The sequence below is a fragment of the Sceloporus occidentalis genome, unplaced genomic scaffold (assembly GCF_023333645.1).
Source record: "Sceloporus occidentalis isolate IW3139 unplaced genomic scaffold, rSceOcc1.0.p SCAF_9, whole genome shotgun sequence".
NCBI lineage: Eukaryota > Metazoa > Chordata > Lepidosauria > Squamata > Phrynosomatidae > Sceloporus > Sceloporus occidentalis.
Window position 1 is genome coordinate 31,866,722 of NW_028316989.1, and position 26,514 is coordinate 31,893,235.

At 38.8% G+C, this 26,514-nt stretch overlaps 1 protein-coding gene across 4 annotated transcripts in view; it reads right to left on the minus strand.

Moving 5' to 3' along the window:
* Positions 1-26,514, minus strand: part of TMEM266 (transmembrane protein 266) — a 101,881-nt gene that overhangs the window by 20,767 nt on the left and 54,600 nt on the right. For all 4 annotated transcript variants that reach the window (XM_089538542.1, XM_089538546.1, XM_089538545.1 and 1 more), the window contains 5 exons: positions 19,396-19,550; positions 14,602-14,675; positions 8,922-8,978; positions 6,099-6,237; positions 3,697-3,812 (listed from right to left, as the gene is read on the minus strand). In XM_089538542.1, coding sequence (XP_089394668.1) covers positions 3,697-3,812; positions 6,099-6,237; positions 8,922-8,978; positions 14,602-14,675; positions 19,396-19,550 — 541 coding nt within the window. The remainder of the gene's footprint in view (positions 1-3,696; positions 3,813-6,098; positions 6,238-8,921; positions 8,979-14,601; positions 14,676-19,395; positions 19,551-26,514) is intronic.

Below are 26,514 nucleotides of genomic sequence, written 5' to 3' on the forward strand. Positions count from 1 at the left end.
AAAGTGAGCTACAATTTCTCCCGCAGTCCCTAAATAGCTGGTGGACGGCCTTAAATAATTATTTGTAAGTAACTGTAAAAGGACCAGGGCCTGTATGGGACTCTAAGGAACACCTGGCTAGCAATAAAAAAAGGGCTGCCACATCTTGGCTGGTGTTTTACAATATATATAGATATAGGGACGGAGCTCTCAGTAAGTCAGATAGTTGTCTTTTATGGTCCAAATAGGAGATGATTGGACTAAGTGAGAGAGATCAATGAAAATTTTAAAGGAGATGCCTCCTGCACAGCAACACAAAGGGAAATCGTTTGGCTCCGTTCTATTAGGTTTCTCTGGATGGAACATCTTGCCCAAATGTTCATCTGCCGCTGAGATCTCTGCCAGAATTTGCTTCCATGAGGTGGGACTGCTTCTTGGTAACTATAATTTGGAAACAACAACAGGAGACAACGGCAAAGAAATGATTTATGGGCTTGAATAACACAGAGGATGATCTCGGCTGCCTTCCAACGACTAAAATGACTGTTTGCGAGGAATAAAAGTTCTTGCAAAATGGAAAGAAGAGGGGATGGCACACTGCAGCAACAAAAACAGCACAGCCATTAAAATAAGAAGCTGTTCCACAAATTACCTATCATTTTGAAAGGGAAGGAGGATTTCTCAATGTCTTGTGTTACAGTTTGATTTTTAAAAAACCCCAACAACCTCAACGTTGCCTGGAGCGGTGAAAAGGAAAGAAAACTCAAAATACCATTACTCTTCTATATATCTCTCCTATCGTTTAAAACTCTTTATAATTTGACCTGTCTCAGCTATTGTTCAGCCTCACTTTCAAGAGAGATCACAGTTAGATGCTGAGCTTTTCTCCAAACCACCCAAGAAGTTGTGTCAAACCCACCATTGGTTTATCTCAGTGGCTCCCAAACTTTGGTCCTCCAGATGTTTTGGACTTCAGCTCCCAGAATTCCTGACTGTTGGCTGAGCTAGCTGGGGCTTCTGGGAGTTGAAGTCCAAAACACCTGGAGGGTCAAGGTTTGGGAATCACTGACATTCTATCTCATTCATTATTGGCAATAGTTCTCCAGGATTACAGACAAGTCTTTCTCAGCCATATTTTCTCCTCCATTTATCTTCCCATCCCTCAATCAAATATTATATCTTGCATTTTGGATATTAAACTCCCAGTTGCAGGGAACCTTTGCTGTGCACACCGATGGCACTATATTAGGGCTGGGAAAAGTGTATGTTGCGGGTCACATGCAGTCCCCCCTTAAGTTGTTGTTGTGTGCCTTCAAGTCACTTCCAGTTTATGGGAACCCTAAGGCAAACCTAGAATGAAGTTTTCTTGACAAGTTTCTTCAGAAGGGGTTTGCCATTGCCATCCTCTGAGACTGAGAGAGTGTGGCTTGCCCAGGTGGGTTTCCATGGCTGAGCCGGGATTTGAATCTTGCTCTCCAGAGTCATAGTCCTACACTCAAACTACGTCACCACTCCAGTTCTCAATACCCAATCCCTCTTTAATACGCAATCCTTCCTTAATACCAATGTAAAATCAAATTTCAGATGAAAAAGATCCCAGAACAGCCAGAGACAAAGAAAGTAGTTTTCTAAGTAAAAGAGGAATTAAACCATCCCCACCCCTCCAACCAACCCAAAAACTGGCCTCCAAATTTCAAAGAGATAAAACAAAAACAGACTTCCAGTTATTTCTGGGAACTTTCTTGGCTCATTTTCAGGCAAAAAATGTCACCGTGGGGGGAAATCTGGCCTCTGCCCCATACTATATAAATGATAAACCAAGAACAAGTTGTGCTCATAAGAGAAATTGGCAGAAACGAAATGCTGATTTTTGTTTCTGCAAAAAGAAAAAAAGTCTTACCTTACATACCCTTTGAGTAAGACACACACAAAAAGACAATTTCCATTGCCATGAAACTGCTGACTAGTTGCGAAATGTTACTGCCTTTACTGAAACAAATTTGATTTGTATTTTGAAATGCTAGTACCATTTTGTTGGAAGGGATTTGTTGCAGTTAAGGGAAAGATGCAGCTGGCCCCTCACATTTAGAATTGGACCATTTTTGTGGCTCACAATTGATAGAGTTGGGATCTAGCATGTTTACATTATCACCATGTTTAATAAACTACAATTATATCATGTTAATATTACTGGAAATGTTTTACTCATAGCCTGCTTTTATACCTGAAGGCCCAACTAAGCTTTTCCTAGATCCAAAATTTAGAAATGGACCATTTTCTAATTGCTCACAATTGACAGAGTTGTGATCTAGCATGCTTACCTTATTACTATGTTTAATGAAATTAAAATTATGTCATATTAATATTACTGGGAATTTTTTTTCTAGTAGCCTGTTTTTATACTTGAAGGCACAACTAAGCTATAACTAGATCCAGAGATCCAGAAAATATTTTAACTATATCTCCCAGAACTCCCAGCCAGCATGCCGACGGGGGATTCTGGGAGATGTAGTTCACAAAAGAAATGTTTTCAAGCTCTGAATAAGTCAACATCTGCTCTCGTTCGGACTTTTCCAGGTCATGTATTGGCTAGCCTGCTAGGATTAGCTACCTAGAAGTAGTTTAATGTCCCCTCATTTTTCCAGTCAGACTTTGTTTAGTTTCTGGTCTAACTGGATATGACTGGGAGCAAAGAGACAAACAGTATATTGCAAAGTCAAAAGCGGCTGAACTGAAATATTCAAGAGAGTGGGTCAGAATCAATAAAGTATACTTTGGGCCTGAACAGACAGGTCAAAATAAAGCTGCTTCAAGTCACTTTGGAAATATGCTGTTTAAATGATGCATGCATCCTAAGAGGCCGGAAGCGCACCAAAGCCATGCTCTAGTGCTAAGGACTAAAGCACAGCTTTGGTGCAGCTTCTACCCTCTTAAGACACATGCATCATTTACACAGCATACCTCCAAAGTGACCCGAAGCAGCTTTATTTTGGCCCGCCTGTTCAGGCCCTTAATGTGGTTTGGATGTAATGTACAAACAAATTCAGAGCTTCACTTGGAAATTATTTTATGGAAACATTTCTAAGCATTTTAAAATATGACAGCACAACACAATAAATTTACAATATTTAGATTTTTTAAAAAGAAAAATAAATACGCTGAAAAATGTTAATTTGAGCATTCTTGTGTATCTCTAGGGATACTCACTGCTAAAAAGGCAATCGCACTGGGCTGGTTCCCAACTTATTAATGCTTAAAACAGACTTGCTGAAATTGATGGTCCCTGTTAGAGATTACTAACTCGCCCCATTAATTTTCATGGAGTCTAACTTTGAGCATTACTTAGGTCTGGTTCTAACACAATGTTGATTTTAGACCAATACATTGTCCATCCCAGTTATCCAAATTCACTGGTATTATGTTTAACCCTGATGCTACCAATTCATTTAAAAATAAAACATTCAAATGTTGGCCCTATCTAAAACAGATCTACTGAATCAACTGTGCAAATTCTATTCAATTTCACCCCATGTTACTGGTTTTCACTGCTGAAATTAATATGGCAAATCTGTTAAAATGTGGCTATTATTTTATTGATGATAATCTGGTTTATTTATTGAGTTGCTGCTATGTTTGAAATGTAAGTTTCTCTAAGAATATTGGAAAGGTGGCACACACATGTAAACCGGAGAGACAGAGACAGAAAGAGAGACTTACCCCTTGTTCTTGGCAGATCTGGGTTAATCTTTCTAGTTGCTCATCCTGAATGACTTTTGCCTTTTCATACTGCTGAATCACCATCTCCATTTCCACTTTAACTGGTAATACGTATGCTAAAAACCATAGTGAAGAAGTACTGGAGGTTACTGGGCAAAGGATCTTTTATACTTAGCAGCAAATGCAACTAAGAAGTAATAGCAGCTAGGTTTCTTAAACACATTCCTCATATCACATGAACTAGATCCAAAGACTAGTTTTTTGTGGGTTTTTCAGGCTATGCGGCCATGTTCTGGAAGAGTTTATTCCTGACATTTCACCAGCATTTTGCTAAAGATGTCAGCCACAGATGCTCTGGAGATGCCAACCACAGAAATGTCAGGAATAAACTCTTCCAGAACATGGCCACATAGCCCGAAAAACCCACAAAAAAACTATTGATGTCGGCCGTGAAAGCCTTTGCCTTCACATCAGATCTGAAGATGTTTGGAAAAGCTGGGTTTTCTGGACTATAATCTCCAGAATCCCTCAACTAGCATAGCCAATGGCCAAGGTACCTGGGAAATTCAGCAAACTATGGTCTAAAAAGGTAACTTTTCCAAGCTTTGGCCTAGTGCATGGTATTTCATTTGGCTAGCATGAATGACAGAAAACATTTGATACAACTAGAAATTGGATTATATAATTTTTTCTCTACTCCTAACCCTCTTCAATTTAGGCATGTTGAACGATTGGGAGGGATTCTCTTCGCCAGTCAAAAGACTAGACCCTCAATGGTGAATCAGGAAACTTATTACATTTCAAAATTGGTTTATAAAAGCAATTACTTTAAATAGGGGAGATTCTTCTCTACCTATTAAAAAAATATCCCAGTGTATCAGTTCTGGTTTATTTAGGAACACAGGGAGAGCAAAACAAACTAGATGACACTTCTGTCCAATAGATTTCCCCAACCCAACAACTTGGAGATATATAGACTACAGTCTTCATCATCCCTGAGTATTGACTAAGCTAGTTGGAGGTGATGGGAGTTGTAAGCCCAGGTTGACGCAGTGGCTTTCCACAATCTACAACATAGATTTTTCACATCACTTGCTACCTAAACTTCCCTTAATGTAGGGTTAAGCCACATGAGATCAGTCGGCCACCCCACTTTGCTGGGTACCAAAGCCCTCTCCATCAAAATTTTACAGGGAAAAAAAGGGGAGAATCAGCCATCTGGAAATTCAGTTTACCCATGAATAGTTATCTCATGGCATTAAAAAGTGGAAATCTGCTTTTTTTTGTTTAAAAACCACACATAGACTTTCTGGTATTTTGGATATTATTAGCCAATGGTGTGTTTCAGCGTAAGATGGACAAATGGTCTGGATGTGAAACTGGCCCCAGTCTCTCCAAAGTTGTGAACCCTATTTTTAAAACAATCTTTATTAATACATACATTAAAATACAACTTTTTCCTTGTATTCTCTCATTACTCTCTTTACCTTCCCTTCCCTCCCCCTTACATTATTAACTCATATAGTTGTAACTTCCTTTACATCATTTACTTATATATCCCTCTTTCTTTTTCTATTTCCATCACCATCTCACTGTTCTATATACATATTTTATTCTTATTTTTAGGCTATGCACATTTCTATATCCTAGTCTTCTTCATTTGTAAGAAACGTATTATCCAACTGTATATATAAAATACATCAATCATTCATTTTGTAGTCATTTTATAATCAGTTGTTAGACCATCTCTTTTTACAATACTTTAATAATGGATCCCATATCTGTTCTTCTTTGACGAACTCATCTCTTATCAACATTGTTATTTTATCAATTTCAATAACATCTAGGGCTTTTAAAAGCCATTCATCAACACTGGGGATTTCTGGTTCTTTCCAGTGTTTTGCAAATGTCATTCTTGCTGTTGTCAACCAGTACAATATTGCTTTCACGCTTTCCCTTCCCTCTTTACCTTCTACCATATTTAATAAACAGATTTCCAGTTTCAACCTGATTTTTATTTGATATATATATCTTGTATTATTTTGTGCACTCTATTTTAATAGGAAATGGCAGATATTTGTATGCAAAACAGGTGCTCTACCACTGAACCACTGTCTCTGTTTTCCCAGGTCAAGATCATCTCACTGATATTTTTATTTCCAAAGTTTCTTGCGGTCTAAATGAGGCATTTCCATACAGCCCCTTCCACTACCATGGCTATTATGAAACTGTCATTTGGTGCAAAACTGCTGCCATAAAAACACTTGTACAGTAACTGGATCATCCTTCCAGTGAGAATTACCCAGCAAACCCATCACTTTCTACTTGAAAACACAGACATGTTTTAGAAAATACTTAAACAGATTTTTTTTTAATGTTGCTAAAAGTTCATGAAGACTTACCATCAATAATCCTCTTGACTCTCCAAATTCTCAGTGTGATAATAAGACTGATAGCATCCCATGGACTGCTTGGTCCATTTGCCACTGTAGACGCCACCATAGGAGCCAAGGATAGGATTATCACAGCACCATCAAAAACCTAATATGAGAAGGATTTCACAAGTAGCATTTACACATGGTTTCTGAATGCAAATGTCAAGTTGCATTCAACTAAGCCAACGACAAGTCCAAGTCTTGGACTTTGGATTCAGTCTGTGGATTCAATTCAATTTGGATCCATTCTCATCTCATGGTTTTCTTCTGTTTAGACTACTTTTATGTGATTCACTGCTGTTACATTTCAACATGCGAACTGTAATGGGCAGGTTTCTACCTGAAGAGCAATTCGGAAACCCTTTAAACAAATAAACATTTAAATTGATTGAATATTTTTAAAAGGCCAAACTGCAACAGCTCCTCAATCTCGGTAAATCGCTAGTTAAGGATTGGTTAAATGAGACGCATGGCATCTCCTTAAGGTTTTTCCTTAAACGGGCCACAGCTTTGAAAGACAGTGATAGTATATACTTATACAATGATAGCAACTACACAATAATTGCCCATGTTCGTCTGTTTCTGCATAAATATATAGACGCATATATTTCCATAGTTGTCTGGGCCTGCCATCAATCACGTAACATACAGAATATGAAGTTCTACTTATTCTTCTAAGGAGGTAAGCTCTGACAAGCCTTAGAGGAACAGACTAACAAATGAACACACTGCTAAGTTGGTTTCTATTTCATAAAATCTTTTGCTTCTCAGTCATAAGCAGAAGTAACCAAGGCAAAATATACCAAATTGCCAGTGCCCACAGATTCACATACAGTCTTTAGTGAAATAAAATGTTCAGCTAGTTGTCTTTAATCACTTTTCCCTCCAATGGAAGTTGAAGATATTAGTTATACTTCAGGAAAAGAAAGTTAAACTTGATATAAGACATATCATATACGGTTCATTTTAGGTATGTGAACTTAAAAATAGTGTTACAAGTGGGCCCTTGTGGATAAAAAAAAATCCATGGATGCTCAAGTCCCATTAAATGCAATGGCATAGCAAATAGTGTCTCTTATATAAAATGGCAAAATCAAGCTTTGCTATTTGAAATGTATACCTTTTTTTGAATATGTTCAAGCCGTGGATGCTTGAATCCGTAGATAAAAAAAAATCCGTGTATATTAAGGAGGGCCAACTGTATTTCAGGTGTAGTTGCTTTTTTAGTTAAGTATCAGGGCAATATATGCTATTCGCTTTACGTTACAAATATTCCAATAAAATAATCTCCACATAAGGCTTTTATACGTTGGAATATATACATATTCACATTCATACATATATACATATTTCAACCAAATGTGCTAAATCAGATAACCAGAAGTTATTCCGGAAAAATTTCCAGTTCTACTTGTATCAGAAAGCCCACATTGCTGCAACCCAGTGGCAGAGCACATGCTTTGTACTCAGGAGATCCAAAGATCAATCCATAAACTGTTAGTTTAAAAGGTTGAGATAGTGGGAGATGTGCTGGAGAAACACTGCTCTGACCGGCAGAACAAAATTGGCTAAAGACGGATAGTTTTACCTGTTAAAAAGCAGCCTTCTATGTCGGATAAGAAGACTTGCTCATCTTCTGCTACCACTCATTCTCAACCTTTCCACAATTAGGTTAACAGCATCCTAGGAGCAGCTTGGAAAATTAAGCAGCACTACTTATGAGTGATCAGATAAACTTCTAAGTGTGAAAGTTGACATAGTTGAAAACTAGATGTTGAAAGATATTTAAGACTACACTAATATGTAAGTCTAGAAATTTTAATCTAAATTTGACCCCAAAAAATCTGAGTCGACTTATCCATGGGTCAATGTTAATACTGTACTTTAACTCTCATAAAAATAGAAACCATCCCCTGGTGAAACACAAGAGTATAATCTATGCTGGAAGCACTGACCTCCCTCTACTCATCCATCCATCCATCCATCCTTCCGTCCTTCAGTGTGAACACACACTGTTATGCCTCCTACAATTTTGTAAGTTCGTTGGCATTGTTTTCCTTTACTTCATCCTTTAGATCCTTTGTTACATGACCCTAAGTCTTACTCTCGACTTATCTATGGGTCATATCAAAATCCATAATTTTGGTCCGAAAACCTGCCCTCGCTTTATACATGAGATCGACTTATATTTGAATGTATATAGTACAGTGAGCCCTTGTTATCCATTGGGGTTTGGTTCCAGGATCCACATGGATACCAAAATTCGTGGATACTCAAATCCCATTAAATATAATGGAATAGTAAAATGGTGTTCCTCATATAAAAGGGCAAAATCAAGATTTTTCTATGGGAATTTGCATAGTTTTAAAGTATTTTCAAGCCGTGGATGCTTCGATCCATGGATAAAAAAATCCATGGATAAGGAAGGCTGTCTGTATACTGAAACTGAGGCTGGAAAGAGACCTGAATATACATTGAAAACTCCACAGAGCTGGATTTATGGGCTAAAGATATGAACCCAAAGTAATGTGAGTCCCTCCAAATGTTGTTAGACTGCAATAATAATAATTAGCATAGCCAATGCTGAGCATGGTGAGAGCTGTAATCCACATGTATTACCCATCTTTTCCCTAAGGCTAATTCTTGTACTTTTGTGTGTGTGTTCTCACAGATGCTACTGAGAAATAAAGGGAATTTGGAATTACAGCTTCATTTTCCAACAATGCAACAATTCCCAAGCTTTAGGCCGGATGGATGTGCTATTCAAGACTAAATGTACTGTACACTTACCTCTATTTTATTTTCAATGTAGTCCCATATACCAAGAACAACAATTCTCAAAATAGTCTAAGGAAAAAGCAGAGATGGGGAGAGAGGGGGAAAGATGAAGGGAGAATTATCATTCATTTTTCCATTGATGTTCATTATAAAAGGAAAATGTTCTTAAATAATATTAACATTTGAAACCAATTAATATGTGTAGTTCACATGATGTTAAAAACGTATACTACTTTTGTCTGTTTCCTTCCAAGGATTTTTCATCAGGAATAGTGGTAGCTGGGGCTTGGGACTGCGCTTTTCAGCCTCCATAGGCAAGAACCAGTGTAGCGTGATGCATCTACTGATTAAATGTTATGGAGATTTGCAATGGATCAGCAACAGTTTCCTAAATAGCTAACAGCAGCAAAAAATCTAACAGAACTTAAAATGAACATAACAACATTCTCTGCCACATCTTTTGTCTGATCACGCCAATATTCCTCACCTATAAAATGCTGGTATAAACTCCCTGAATGTAATATGCAGCTGGTTTTACATTTTGTACCCATTTTTAGTTGTCTTTACACACAGTCTACAACTACTTTATACCCGGCTTTGCTTGGCTGACTTTAAGGTTCTAAGTAGATCCCACATGTCTGAACTATGACCAGTTTTTGTTTGCATCAGGAGACAAAAGCAAGTCATGACATTAGACCTCTAAAGGCTTATTTGACTGTGCTTATCCTTTATATTCTTGCATTACTATATTCTAATATATGGAGCAGAGGGCCTCAACTTTATAATACAAAAACCAGTTCAACCCAAAAGTGGAGAAGAATTATAGTCTGAGAGAAATCAGGGCAGCAAGATGAACAAAAAGGTCAATTTCTATGCAAAAGTCTCATTTTTAAAAAGTCATTTAGTGCTAGCTTTCTTTCATAATTATATTCTAGAATGCAGCAATTGTATAATAGCCTAAAGGAAGGGTATAGGATAACTTTATAAACACATAAAGAATAAGAAAAAAGAAATGTCTCACTATGGAATCATTTTTCTGCAACATTTGGAAGGCAAAGGGCTTGGAATGCATTCCAAAATATATAAGAGAATAAAGATGTTTTCCCATCAAATCTCTACTGGAAATAAAAAGACTACAGAAAACTGAACTTGTGCCAGAATATGATTTTGCTTTTGGTAATCTTTCCTTTACATAGACAGGATTATCAGATATCTTTCATGTGAAGTACTTCACAGATGGCTGGCCTAGTCCTCAAAGGACATGAAACCTGAATACATCATCTGCGGCTGGCAGAAGACCATCAAGGACCAGAACTGTAGAAAAACTGGGGAAACAACCACCATTCGCTGTTTCAATTCTGTTGCAAGAAGCAAGTAAATGTGAATGATGGCAAGATGTTATGATTTCGCACACAGGCCCATGATATCTCCAGCATCGCAAAAGCATGTCAGCGACAGAAAATGGGTGCAACTGTGAAGATCTTTGGATGAGATGGTAGAGAGATCTTTACATTACCCTAGGTTCATATAACTCAGGTTATGTCACTTGTTTAAAACATTCACTTACAGGAATAAAGACATTCCATGGAACAAAAATTAGAGGTGTGCTAAAGAAATGGGAAAGAAACAAAAGAGCACCAGAAACTCCATGATATGAATCAGAAGCAAACACATCACTCTTCTGTATAGCTACTTAAAAGATATCAAATGCCTTCTGAAATGCAAGTCTTTGCTTGTTCCTGGAAAGCCAGCAGTAAAGTAGAAGAATGAATTTCTTAACCGAAGAGGGAATTCCACAGTCTTGGTGCCACCATGGAAAAAGTCCATGTTTCACTAGGAGACGAGTTATGAAAATATGAAAATATCTGAGGATGCTGGGCCTGAGAGTGCTTCAGGTGCTTTAGACCTAGGCTTGTTCGGGGTGTTTAAAGGGGTCAAGGAAAACACTGTGAAATGGGGCTAGACACCAACAGAAAGCTAATGCTAACGTTTCTAAACTTTTCCTGTGCCAAACAACTCAAAGGCGACAGCAGTTTCAAAGACATAAATCTGCTTCAATAGTTAACATTTCTATGCCAGTCTACAATTGGGTTTTTTTAAACCACACCAAACATTCATTTGCTTTTTGTACACAGCTGTCCCTAACGCATACTGTATATACTCATAGAATTCAAAGATATAACCATATTAGTCTGTAGAATCAGTTATGCAGAGAGATCTTGTAGCATCTTTGAGACTAACTAAAGAAAGAAGTTGGCAACATGAGCTTTTTTAGACTTATGTCTACTTCTACATTTGGAATGCATTTGGAGAAGTAGACTTAAGTCTAAAAAAGCTCATGTTGCCAACTTCTTTCTTTAGTTAGTCTCAAATAATAATAATAATAATAATAATAATAATAATAATAATAATAATTTGTATCCTGTTCTTTCCCCAGAACTGGGACTCAAAGGTGCTACAAGATCTCTCTACATACCATATATACTCATGTATAAGTCTAAAAATTTTAGCCAAAAAGTGACCCAAAAAACCTGAGTCGACTTATCCATGGGTCAAAGTACTGTACTGTAACTCTTATTTAAAAAGGAACCATCCCCTGGTGAAAGGCGACAATGTAATCTGTCCTGAAAGCACTGACTCCTCTCTACTTTCTCATCCATCCAGCCTTTCGTATGAGCACAAACAGTTACGTCTGATGGAATTTGTAAGTTCTTTGGCATTGTTTTCCTTTGCTTCATCCTTTAGATCCTTTGTTGCATGGCCCTAGGTTTTACCCTTGACCTATCCATATCAAAATCCATAATTCTGTCTCCAAAACGTGGTTGACTTGACATAGTTGAGTATATATGGTATATATTTTAGTCCATTTCTGAACTGAGAAATGCATTGCAAGCAAATTCCATTTTTTTTTAAATAATACCTGCATTCCCATTCATATGCCAGTCTGGAATCACTTTAAAATTGGATTTAGGCCTCCATGCCCAGCACAGTTGAATGAATCAAATGCAAATACAAAAAATACAAAATCTAAGAAATTCAAGTCCTTGAGCACACAAAAGAAGAGATGAGCAGTTACCATGCGCATTTGTTCACCTTTGCATGTTGTCTTTTTGCCTAGACAAAAAGATTCTGAAGAGCTCTGTAATTCTGACATTTAGCACCCGTTTGCCACCTGTTTCATATAATGCTAATAATTCAATAAAGTATCACCACTGGTTGTTCTTTCCGTCCTATACTTGCCTATTTTGCATCATGCCTGTTGACAGTACCTATGTTACTCTGCAAGCAAAGAGACAGGTGCGATGTTACGTAATTTGGAAGAAAAAATGGTTTGTGTTTTTATATAGCAATATTGGAGCATTGTGTGTATGAAGATTGAGTGTGTGTGTGTGAACAGGTACAGCATGTTGGGTGGGTGGAGTGGTGAACGATGGAGAAAATAAGAGTGACAAGAGACAGTAAGAGTGACAGAAGGCAGAGAAGGGAAGGTGTGAGTTCTGGGAAGGAAGGTGAAGGAAGAGAGAAGGGCAAGCAACTTTATGAGAGAAGACGGTTCTATATACTTAAGACATAGTTACCAGTAGTGTATGAAGAACAACTGTCACTACAAGTTTTTAAAGAAGAAAACTTCAAAAGAGGGAAAGTCCCTCTTCTAGTGTTTATGAGCCGGAAGGCACAGCTGAACAATTTGCACAGAACTGTAGAACTTGAAGTGATCCCAAGACATCTATTAATGTAGGAAATTCACAAGGAGAAGAGAACATCCCTGAGTTTGGAAATGGGCTTCTGGGGATTGCCAGGAGTTTTATGTTGCTGTTGTATGCCTTCAAGTCATTCCCGACTTATGGCGGCCCTAAGGCAAACCTATCATGGGGTTTTCTTGGCAAGTTTCTTCAAAAGGGCTTTGCCATCCTCCGAGGCTGAGAGAGTGTGACTTGCCCAAGGTCACCCAGTGGATTTTCATGACTGAGCAGGGATTCAAACCTTGTTCTTTAGAATCACAGTCCAATGCTCAAACCATTACGCCACACTGGCTCTCACCAGGAAGGTTTAGGAGTTACAAAAGTCACGTTCAGGAGTGCACCTGGCAACAGTTGAGCTAAAGCTATGGCTTACCAAAGCTTACCAAAAGAGTCCCTTTGTAATAGTTTAATATTAGATTATTACAGTCCTGGGCTCTTGGTTAAATAAAGGCTGTATATACTCAGGTATGTCTAGAAATTTTAGTCAAAAATTGACCCAAAACCCCTGATTCGACTTATCTATGGGCCAATGCAAGTACTGTACTTTAACTCTTATTTGAAAATGAGCCATCCCCTGGGAAAGGGCAAGAGTATAATCTGTCTTGGGAGCACTGACCCATCTCTGGTATATCATCCATCCAACCATAAGATTAAGCACAAACGGTGATACCTGCTGGAATTTTGTAAGTCCTTTGGCATTGTTTATGTTTGCTTCATCTTTTAGATCCTTTTGTTACATGCCCATACGTTTTACCCTCGACGTATCCACGGATCATATCAAAATCTATAATTTTTGCCCCAAAACCTCACCTCGACTTATACATAAGGTCGACTTATAGTCGAGTATATAAGGTAAACAGTTTCCCCATTTCCTTTCTGTTTTCTCTCCCTCCCAAACCCACTCTCTTTAATTCCACTTTTCACCTTCCTTTAGTCGACCGTACTCTTTGATGGCTTATTAAGGTTGGTGCTTGGAGCCAAAAGATTACAGCTACTTAAATGACCTTCCCAATTTCTAACATTTAGTGTTATCCAACTGATTTTCAAGCCTAACATTCAAGCTGTGGTTACAACAGATCTCTCTGCCTCAATAAACTTACAATCTAACATTTCACAAGAAGAAGGAGCAGAACAGGAAGAAAGGACAGAAGAGAAGAATATGCCCAAGGAAGCATCAGAAGTGCATACTCTGATGTGCTCCAGAAGCTTATAATTATGGTTTCAATTGATCTTAATGCCCATGTCCAACACTTTCAGTGAAAATGGAGAAAGAGGAAAGCTCTGTCAATAAATTTAGTTATTTATGACCCTCTCTATAAAGTCTAGGGTCACCAGGGCATTCTGAGCTCTAATTCAGAAGCTCATCTGAGCAAATTGTTTATCTCTCCTTTCCACCTCCATGAAGCCAGATGCCCTCTGAAATAACACAGATTTTACTTGCTGTCAGAAGGCTAGCAACAACCTATGTGACAGACAGTTCAAAATCTTTGAAACCATTATGGAAAAAGTTGCATTCCCAGTAACTTTCTATCACACTTCAGGGGGAAATACCTAAAACAGGCCTGACAAAACACACATCAATGAAACAGAAAGATTTTTTTAAATGAATAGGTGATCCTTCAGGTATTCTGGATCCAGACTACTTAGTCTTTTTAAAGGTAGTGACCAGAATTTTGAAATGAACCAAGACCAATTATTGCAAGATTGGTGCTACTACATTCTCTCTGTGGCCAATTAAACTCAGCAATCTGGAGTCTACCTTTCATGTCGGCTGTAATTTCTGAAATCCCCTGAAAGATCAGCCACATATAAAGATCCACTAATAAATATAAGCTTATGAAAGTTTCATGGATGAACGTACAGCCATAATTGCTTCCAAAGAAAGGCACCAGTTGTTCAACTCTGTCCCCTTTGTCACACAGGTCACTTACTATTTGTGTTTCACTTACCTCTGAAAAGAACACAGAGAGGATAACTAGACTGATCCAGTGAATAACTCCAGCAAACTGTGATGCACTTGAAACTGGAATTAAACATAATACATTGAGGTATAATTTTATTTTCCAAAGAAGCAAGTTACAGATCATGCATGCACATACACATGTACTGTATATATCAGATATTCAATCCTGTCTCAACATGACTGAAACCAGGAGATTATACTTAACAAATGCAGAGGTAAACTAAATAAACTCCTGACGAACTGCAAGAACACATGGAAATACTAATATAACATCAAAGACACTGATTCATTTTAGACATTACACCAACTATGTAACAATAATGTAGAGCTCTAACTATGGTTTCAATTTTCAAACAATACAGGTAGCACTGTAATTTATTTATCTATTAGAATTTTATTTATTGCATTTTTATGCTGCCTTTCTCCCAGAAATGGACCCAAGACGGCTCACAAGTAAATCCATTAAAACGTTCCAATAAAAGTTTTTAAAACAATTAAAAGCATTCAATAAAAACAGTATTAAATTACATACTGTAAACAAAAAAACAAACCACAACATCAGTGCACACCGCATATAACACACATCCCATATAAAAGCCACCCCATGATTATATAGTAAAAGCCTGCCTTCCAGGTGAGGGAAAGTAGGAAGGAGACGGAGTAGCTGTGGTCCATAAAGATCATCTTAACTGATCAGACTACCTATGAAGGAGGTGAATCATATAGAAGAAGCGTATCTGAGTCTGAAAACCAGGGATCAACTGGAGATTCTCTTAGTGTACTCCCTCCTGTCTATCAGACTCCCTGATCAACCTCACAGAAGTGTTGGAATTGGTCAGACTTTCGATCTTGGGTGACCTCAACATCTCATTTGAGGCCAGTCGGTCTTGTGCAGCTCAAGCGTTCATGACATCTATGACAAACATGAGCCTATCCCATTAGGTCTCATAGCACACACACTCAGCAAGTCACACCTTTGACGCCGGTTGCGCTAGCTAGAGCTAGAGGACCTAAAAATGGTAGTGTACACACTGGTAACCTCAAGGCTGGACTTTTGCAATGTGCTGTACATTGGGCTATTTGGTGCTGTATTTAGTCTGTTTGACAGCATGCGAAAATCATTAGCACAACTGCTCAGATCTTTTTTCCTAGCTGTAAGGCCAGCCCAAATCTGTAGACCCTTCTTCATCAACTAAGGTCCAATCGACACTGCAGAAATAATCCAGGTTGAGACCGTTTTAACCTCTTGGTGCTAGGAAATCTATTCTTTAGCATTAACCCAGGACAGTTAAAGCAGTCTCAAACTGGATTATTTCTACAGTATATTTTGGATCTAAGCTATCTTTGAGCGGAGCTCGCTGGTAATATTAACCACCATTAACACTTTCACATATATTTCATTTAAAAATACTTTAGTGGCATCATAGAATTCAGATGTGAAAGGCTGCCTGCTCTTGATATAAGGCAACAAAAATGTTCATGGAAAATTTTCAAAAAATTCTGGACTTCTCCCACATCTTTTTGTTTAGCCTCATGCAAAAATAACTGGTTCATCTTAGTCCATGACAAAATGATCTCCTCTGTAATTTGCCACTCGCCTCCATTGCAACTGGAAGCTGTTTGGTCAGTGGCATAAAGGCTGGAGGGTCTAACCTGATTAGAGGCTACAGTTATCCAAGGCCTGGCCCTGAAAGTCACCTCCAGAAGTACGGAAAACAACCGACCCCTACAATAATAATAATGCAATGCTATATTCTATGATGAGGGTTATACTATTTCCCACTCCTAGCTGTATAAAGCCACATTGTGCCACATCCCCCTGTTTGAAAGAGAGCTTCCAAACAACATAAAAAGCTGGAGGAAGAGAAGAAGAGCAAGAATGTGGCATCATCAAGCCAGTTAGACCAGTTACAAAACAGAAAGGGGATCTAATAAAACAGCTTCTTTTGTCAGTGTTCTCCAGCTTCAGTTCCAATTGGCATAGGTAAATGTCATCAGTCCACAGTGATTAATGTAAAAACATCCAACCCAAGGCTGAAATAATACTTTTCTTCCCAGAAAGCAATTTGCACTCTGAATGGAACTGATTTTGGAAATCCTGTGCCATCATATGATCTACGGTTATGGATTAAACTATTTTCCTCCCAAAAGAAAATAGACAATAGTTAATGATGGACGCTTAGAAACTCCTAAATAAATAACTTTCGACACTAGAAAGCTCAATGGAGAAGCTAAAAATACTATTGCTTTGGTATCAATACAAGGCCCTTCTTTCTCAACCCAATTGGTTTAATCGAACATTAAAGAAAATGCTCTTTCTACTACTATCAAAAGCGCCACTTGGGGAAGGAAACATAGTCCTACAAGCAAGATCCCTTGTTCCTCCACTAAAAATGATCAGGTAATAAGTGAAACAAAAGACCCTCCTTGATAAGCTCAAGTGCGGCTGATAGTCGGAATATATAAAACTGTGCTAGATAAATAATCTGTTGTTGGAAAAAATAGCTGAACCTACTTTCTTCCAACTGAAGTTCTAAACATCAATACATAATCATATATGACTATACACTTCTAGGGTTGACAAATTAAACACTTCTTTTTGGACAAAGCTGAATGAATAAACTCTAGCAGAGCATGCTCAAGCTTTCTTAATATCAAGCGCAACACCCCAAATCCTTTAAAATAACTGCTATCTCTCCATTAGTTACTTAAAACATTGCTACTTAAAGGGGTGGCATGTGGTCAGGTGCCAGTCTGTGAGCCATAGGCTGCTAGTTCTTTGCAAGTTTTGAGGAAAGAAAGAAAAAGTTGGAGCCGATGGACGCAAGTATGGTTCCTGTCCCTGCTTTGTTAGGAAAAAAATTACCTTGCCCTCCCAAATCAGAAAGTATGAGGAATAGATTTGAAAACATTTATTTTAACAGCTGTTTGCTACAGCAAAGGCAATAATATAATGAAAAATCTCTGAAAGCATTGTTGTCCCAATCCTGTTGGATCAGTATGTAAGCCATCGAACAGCATGGCTCCAGAAGTGTTAGCAATAGGAAAGGATTCTAAATTGGGGCTCTAGAAGGAACTGTGTAAATAACCTCCAATCACAAATAAAGTCACTTGCAGAAATTATATTGTATTTTTGTATGGGGAGAAACCATAGCTCAATGGCAGAGCACTTTCTTGGCACGCAGAAGATATTACATCCAATCCTTGGCATCTCCAGATGGAAGGATCAGGCAACTACTGCCAGTCGGAGGAGACGTTGTGGACAAATAGTCTGACCTGGTGTAAAGAGCTTCCTTCAAACACTTAAGACAATTTCATAACTTGGGAGAAATGGCTCAAGACCAAGACCAAGTGGCAGCAACCCTTACAAATGGAAAGCAGCTGTTTTCATTACAAAAAAAGACCCTCCAAAACCTACAACACTACAGCTATTGGACACTCAAAGCTGTGTCTATGCTCCTTATGGCAGGGCAGATCATCACTACAATAAAAACAGGTTACTAAGAGTTGGAGGATTGTAGGGTGGGAAACAAGCAACACAAGCCATTTAAAGAGATTTGTAATAAAGTGTAAGAACCCAAGATTAGTTTTTTTTATGGCTCACCAAAACAGTGAGGGCAGGGGACTAATTCAGTTTTAGTGTTTTGATTTTTTTAGCTTATACTGTAAGAATGAGTAGGTTGGACAAAGATACAAAGATAGGACAGACTTGAGACACCTCCAAATCTAATGTCCCTTACATATTGCTTTTTTAATTTTAAGATTGTGCTTGACCACACACCTTGAATTATAAAGTGTCAATGTATTGTATCATGAAGGAGATGCATGCACCAAAAAAAATCCAGGATTAGTTGTGGCTCCATGTTGATCACATGCTAAACTCTACTAGTCCACTGGACACTTCTTCCGTTGGAGGAAGGGAATCTTTAGAAATCTGATTCCGGCTTCTCATCCTACTTCATTGTAACACATTTCCTATGTGGACAGCCACCCAAATAGATTTCTTCTTGGTCCGGATCAAGTGGCTTAAAATTAATTGCTTCCCAAGCCCATTCCCCCAGACAGCAGCAATGGATTTAGTCCCAGGCTCTCAAACACAACTTCCATTTCTTTGCCAGGGTCAAACTGCATGCCTGTATTCTGACTATGTAGTAGTCACTCAAGAAACATAGGTAGAATACATGTGGTAGCTGTTCAAGAACGAGAAAACGTTTAAATCTACACCTGAAAATGGGGATGTGCAAAGGAGGCAGCAGCAATATTATGCAGGAACCCATCAGTACTCCAGAAGTTCATCACATTATATAAGGTTTACAGGTCATGAATTCTATGGACTACACTCGTCTCTCCACATTCGCTGGGGTTAGGAGCACAGGACCCCGTGAATGTGGAAAAACTGCAAATAACAAAAACACTATGTTTTTATCTGAGAGAAGACCTTTCTAGGAACCTCTAAGTTCTCCAGTGCAACTCTGTGGTCAACATCTGCCACACACTGACCATAGAATTGAGCTGGAGGAGCTACAAATGCCTAGTGTAGTGTTCTTTCTAGGAATCTTTAGGTTTGGTTAAAGCTGACCAGAGAGTTGCGCTGGAGGATCTAGATATTCCTAGAGAGAACATATTAATAAAACCCATGAATAATCAAATCACAAACATGGAGGGATGAGAGTATTTCGAAGGGATGCCAATTCCACACACACACACACACCAGTATGTTAACCTGAATGTAAAGTCTTTTGTTTGAAAATGTCAGAAGAAATAAAAGCCTGCTACTCACACTGGAGAAGCTTTATATCTATTAGGAGTTCCAGAGTCAGAAGAATCACCACCAATACTACACAGGCTACCAGGAAACTGTTGAGACTTGCACTGAGCAAAAATACCTGCCACACAGCCGCTCGCCTCCCGCAGCACGGTTTAAGCCAGTTAGATCTGAAGAAAGAAAACAGGGGGAGGAATTGGGGAAAGGAAAGAAAGACGGGGGAAAAGGAGATGGGTAACAGGACAGAAACAGGACAGAAATTTGAATGCTTTGGTTTTTTCCTCTTATAAGAAGTCGCTTTACCTTTTCTGTTCAGTCATCCTCTAAACTAGGTATGGCCTTTTATGCCAAAGGTGTGGCTGTGTTAGTCTATTACAGCAAACACCCAGACAAGTGCATGCATAAACACATGTTTTTGTGCCATAAATACTAATGTATTGGAATATAAACTTGCAAGAATAGAGCACATGTAATTGGAAGAGCACACCATGTACAGCTGCATCAACAATTGACCAAACACAAGTCTTCTGTCTTATTTTCTTCATAACAATGTAAGAACATAGGAAGACCTGCACTGGATCAGACTAAAGACTTATCCAGTCCAGACTTCTGTTCCCATGGTGGCCAACTATATGTCTACAAGAAGCTCAGAAGCAGGATGGAAGTAGAATAGCAATTTTCCACATACCAAGAAGTCATACTGACAGACATACAATAATAGAGGTAGTCTTGTAGCCATTTATGGCCACCAACTTGCAAGCCTATCTCTACTGTGATCCAGAACGACATTGAATCTTATCATTTAAGAGTAGAAAAGTATTTATAGCTCTAAAAATAAAGGCTCCAGTAAGGGCTTTAATGTACAAAATTCTGCCTCCTATGAATTTGCTCCACACTTGCTGAACTGGGGAATTTCCAACAGATCTGGGTATCTTGCAAATCAAAGGAAAAATACAATCCCATCCCCATGGATATGCAATTTTCCTGTTACATTTCTATATTTCTCTCCAGTGTCTACTGCTCCTGAACCTCAGTCTCAGTGCCTTTCTCTCCATCATCTTCCTCATCAAAGACCCCAAACATATGAAAAGTAGGATTATGGAAAACGACTTAAAGGCACTGGCTACTGCCACTGCCCTGTCACAATCTTTGACTATAGTGTATTCAACAAATAACATGGTGACATTCTACCTAAAAACAGGTAGATATGAGGATACAACTGAGCTGTATACTAAATTGGTTCATTTACTCTAGCGCTGTTTATCCAGCCTGTGAAAACTATCTAGCAAAGAGGTCTTCCTTATCACCTGCAACCTCACAGTTTAACTCATGGGTGCAAACTGTATGGTCTGCTGGATACACTCTTGCCCCACCATCATTGAACCACTCCCCAAAAACTGTATGCCCAGAAGCCTTCAGGGGTCATCATTTTTCATTTTATGGCTACTTTGGGTGATCTTCCACCTTTTGGTGGTCTGAAACAGCATTTTGCAAAAGTGCAAAAGGGAGCAGATATGGCCTGTGATGGTAGAAAATGGAGGGCATAACTTTCAGACCATCCACAGTTGCCCACCCCTGATTTAATTGGAATCGCCAGCAATTGATTGAATTTAGCATCTTTCTGGATGCAAACTATTCAACTGACCACTCAGATACAGACAATGTAACATCCAAATGCCTCCTCAGGTTCTGAAGATGCTTTAGATCAGTGCTACTCAAGGGAGAGGCAATGGACTGGTCTCCAAGATATTGGCTGCCAGTCCCTCGGAAGGGTCAAGAAAGAATTAATTGCAGCCAAAGGGCAGAAGTATGGTGCCATCCATGCTGTCTTGGGGCAGGTGATGCCAGTCTCCCAATTCAGATTGCTTTAGACACTGGTTGCAATAAAAGTTTGTTACACTCAGTAATTCCCAACCTCCGATCTTCAATGAGTTTTGGACTTTAGTTCCCACCATCTTGGCCAATAGTGAAGGTTTGTGGGAGGTGACGTCCAAAACCCTGGAAGACCAGAGTCTGGGAATCACTCCAACTAGAGCTACAGTTTGAAACTGAAGTTTGTTGTTGTTGTTGTGTTCCTTCAAGTCATTTCCGACTTAAGGTGGCCCTAAGCCGAATGTCATTTTCTTGGCAAGTTTCTCTAGAGGGGTTTTGCTACTGCAAGTGTATGACTTGCCAAGGGTCACCAGTGCGTTTCATGGGTAAGCCACAATTCGAATCCTGATCTCCAGACTCCTAGTCCAACAATCAAACCACAATACTGTAATATAAAGAAATCTTGCAGGTTTGTTGTTATTATGCACATGTAGTATTTTTCATAATTAAATCAGTATTATTTTTTGCATTGTCTACATTCATTGTTGCCTCATCCACAGCTGGAAGTTAAAAGAGTTGCTTGGTTTTGCAAACAGTGTTTTCATGGTTGTTGCTTCATCTTTCTCTTCTTTTACTACCATTTTCAAAGCTCTTTTTAACTTTAACTTCTTTTTTAAAAATCCCATAGATGGACAGCAGAGGGCAGAGATGCATACATTTAAAGAGATTATATAATATAGATTTTTATTTCAGTCTGACTAGGACTTGTTTTTCCAAAGAGGTTGGGAGCAGGAATGCCATAGACAAATGTCTGTAAGGCCAACAACAAAGATTCAATTAGAGTCAGGACTGAACGAAAAACAATAGATTTTTATTGTTTGCAGAATTAATGAGCTGAGATTTGCAAACAAAATAATAAAATAACATCTGAGTTTCTGTTTAGAGAATGTATGAGTTGTGCATTTATCATCTAAAAATAGTACGTCCAGCAATAAAAATGGCAGAAAAGCATAGATCCAGGGAAGAGGATCATGAGCCACCCAAAAATAACAAATGCCTGAAGAATAAAAGCAGATCCCATTTAGCAGATGGAGCTCGAGACAGTCTGGCCAAATGGGGTTTCTCTTGGCAAGGAGTTCCAAGGATGAGCTCTACAGCTTCAATATCACAGTAAAAGAAGGAATGGGAAATAAATTTTCCTTAGTTGATGTCTATGAATAGGGAGGCACACCTGTAGCAATATGGCTAATGGATTCTAGGCAGGGTTGTCCCTCTCACAGGCCAAAGGATGGAGACATTTTTCATCGGCAAATGGGCACTCCCTTAGAAACAGACTTTTAATATTGTCCTTTGAATTATGAGGTTAAAAAGACACTACACCGAAACATCCTCCTCATTGATCCCTTGCTTTCTCTCAAAAGATCCCATACCCACAAGGTATTCATTCTGAATTGACATTTACACACACATGCGACTTATATCTCTGGATTCTCCACTCCAAAACATGCATCTGAGAAAGAAGGATCAAGTCTATGAAAACTCATGCTATCAACGCCTTTCTTTCTCTTAGTCAAAGGTGCTACAAGATTGACCCATTTGCATATTGATTTTTCAGACTAACATCACCATGTCTTTGAATTCTCCCAAAACAAGGTGGCAGAATTCAAAGATATAGCTGTGTAAGTCTGTAGAAGCAGTATGTAGAAAGATCTTGTAGCACCTCTGAGAGTAACTGAAAGAAAGAAGTTGGCAGCACGCGCTTTCATGGACTTAAATCTACTTCTGCAGATGCATTTGAGAAAGCCTAAGTCTATGAAAGTTTACGCTACCAACGTCTATCTTACAGTTAGTCTCAAAGGTGCTACAAGATTTCTTTCTCTTGGGATTGGTGTACATATCATTGGGGCGGTGAATCCATTCTGACTTAAGTCTGAACTTTAAAGGGGTTACTCAAGGCATTGCAAACTATTCTCAAAATCAGTTCATCGTCTTGCTAGCTCCTTCCAAGTTTATTCTAAATCTGGAGTGGATTCACCATCCCACTGACATGGGTGCCACCAGACACCACTGTTCAAGCCTAGCTTGGAAGACCACCTATCAGAAATATTAGTATGTAAAGAGATCTTGTGGCACCTTTGAGACTAACTGAAAGAAAGAAGTTGGCAGCATGAGCTTTTATAGACTAAAGTCTACTTTCTCGGATGCATATAATGGATACTCTACAACCACTCAGGCTTGTTGTCCATGTGGCAACACTATTTTCTGGGTGAGGGTAACTATGAGGAATAGAGAAATGGACAAGAATTTTAGCTTGCTACATAGCCAACTGGGAAACAGCTAACAGACCAAGCGAACTGGGGACTTTGTGAGTAATAAAGAGTAATAAGGAGTACTAAGGCCTCCAGGGTCAGAAATCCAACGCTCCCTGCACTAGATGAGAGATGGGGGCCCTTCAGTGATACACAACCTGAATCTTCTAAATCGAGATGTCAGGGATTGATCCGGCATGCCATGCAAAGCCTCTTCCATGGAACTATATACAGTTGGCCCTTTGTATCCACAGGGGCCCCATTCTGAACCCCTCCATGGATAAGAAAAAATGTGGGACCTCAAGTCCCATTGTCCCCATTGGTAGCATGACATAGGTGCAGCTGCATGCATGCACCACCATTGAAAACAATGGGTCTTGCAATCTGTGGATGCTCAACTCCACAGATGGCAAGCCCACGGATGGTGAGAGCCCAATGTACTGTATATACTCATGTATAAGTCAAGAAATTTTAGTTAAAAATTGACCCAAAAACATGGATAGGTGGACTCATTGGATAAACTATAAAAATATAGAACAAATCAAGGAAGAATGGTTTCTGGTCATTGACTACTGCAAAGAAAGATGGAAATAAGAGCAAGGGGGTGGGTAAAGTTATGTTAAAGGTATCTTTAATTTCTAACATTTTACAAAACAAGATCTTGCAATATGTTCAAGGTAGACTTTATTTGACTCTTGTATGATAATACTGAAACTGACCATCCAAAATAAGACATTGTGATGCCTGTTTGATTGTAGGAGAGATTTCTGGAGTGACGTTGGAAGTTATATTGGTTGTAGAATACAATATAGGGATTATAGTGGATATAATCACCTTTGTAAATAACCATGGAATGCATTTCTTGTTGTTTTTAAATATTTTTTTTATTTAAATTAAAAAAAATTGACCCAAAAATCCTGTATCAACTTATCCATGGGTCAGTCTAAGTACTGTCATCATCAGATCTGGGAGGGAGTGAAAAAGACAGGCCCAATTCCACCAGGTCTAGCTGTGAATTCTGGGACTCACATCACTCTCTTTTATCTTACTTTATTTTATTGTATTTTATTTTATTGTATTCTCTGTATTTTTATTGCTGTAACACATCTGGATTCCTTGCAATTGGGCAGGCTATAAATAAATAAATTATTATTATTATTATTATTATTATTAAACACTTATTTGAAACAAGGAACCATCAGCTGGTGAAAGGCAAGAGTGTAATCTGTCCTGGAAGCATTGACCCCTTTCTACTCTCTCATCCATCCAACCTTTTGGGTGAGTACAACAAGTTATGTCTGCTGGGATTTTGTAAATCCTTTGGCATTATTTTCCTTTGCTTCATCCTTAAGTTCCTTTGTTACATGCCCTTAGTTTTTTTCATTGACATATTCAAGGTTGATATCAAAATCCATGATTCTGATCCTCAAAATCTGCCATTGACTTTGAGGTTGACTTACAGTTGAGTGTATATAGTAATCTTTCCCCAATTCTGCCAATTGAGGAAAATGATCTTAGAAAAGTAGATCTTGGGGAGAACATGTAATCCCTTGCCAAGGCTTTAATTGGCTCCAGTTTACAGCTTGGTATGAAACATCTAAAATAAAAACTGGGTTGATGTGCGAAAGTGTTAGTGTAAATGTTTGGTGCATGATATTATGCTAAGAATAAATGCCATCTCTTAAAAATATACTGAGTGGGAAAGGTCAGGAGTGCCAATTTAAGACCAAGAGGAGAAAAGCACATCTTTCAACGTTTCTCCCTGTGCAAAGCCAATCTGCTACCAGCTGACACGTTTTGTAATACACTACTGTTTAAATGAACGCTCAACACTGAGCAAGAGTGGGAAAAGATTACCATATTTCTTTGGTAATGAGCCACTACAAACACTTCAACTCAAGCTGCTAACAGCTGTCACTGTTTCCGCTTCCTTGACTCAGAGAAAAGTATGTAGGGAGGGGGAGAAGTTCTTCCCCCAATATGCAGCAGTGTTAACGGATACATAGCTTTGCTCTGCACGGTTTATAAAACACACCACCGGAAAGAAATAATTCATTTTAAAGGACACGCAGACCCAGATCAACCCTTCAGTATTAAAATGAAATTTAAAAATAAAAGATTTTGGAAGACTATGAGGAAGCAACTTGCCAGAGGGAGCGCCTGGATGAGCCAGGTGTGTGAGAGTATATCATCATTTCATATACAGGCATGGCTCACATAATAACGCTTCTGGGAAAGGCTGCATTCACACTGCAGAAATAATCCAGGTTGACACCACTTTAACTGGCACAGCTCAGTCCTATGAAATTCTAGCCGTTCTGAGTCCCAGTTTTGGGTAAAGGGTGGGATACATATAAATACAGTCACCCCTCCAAGCCTGCCAACTTGAAATCCATAGACTTGAAAATCCATGGAGGGGCGACCGCCATTAAACTTAATAGGATGTGTGCCCTGCATGCACGCACCCCATTCAAGCTTATGGGGCTTGAATATGCGCAAGATCTCAAACTCGCGAGGGGTCCGGAACAGATCCCCTATGAGTTCCAAGGGACGACTGTATAATAATATTATAATTATGGGAGCTGGAGATGAGTGAGATGTTTTGTCTTCTCTGTCACTTCTCTGGTGCCACAACAAACTATAATTCCTAGCATTCCATAGCACTGACCCATGGCAGTTAAAGTGGTGTCAAACCAGATTATTTTTGCAGTGCAGATGCCACCAAAGAAGCTCTTCTACAAAACTTTTTTACACCTACTCAGCTCCCTATTATCCTCCTTGTATTCTGTTGGAAGTTTTTTAAAGCAGCATCAGCATTTGGAAGATGATGGAGGAGGGCTGGAGAAAGGCAGACTTCTGTTGATGAGTTGTAGCAGTGTGTTTGCAGGAAACAATAAACTTTGAGCTATAAATGACATTCCCTTGTAGCCAAATTTACAGTTGCTGTTTGTGTCTGCCTACAGCAGTCAAGATAAACAGCAGCTGCCTCCAAAAGTCTTTGCTAAGTACTGTA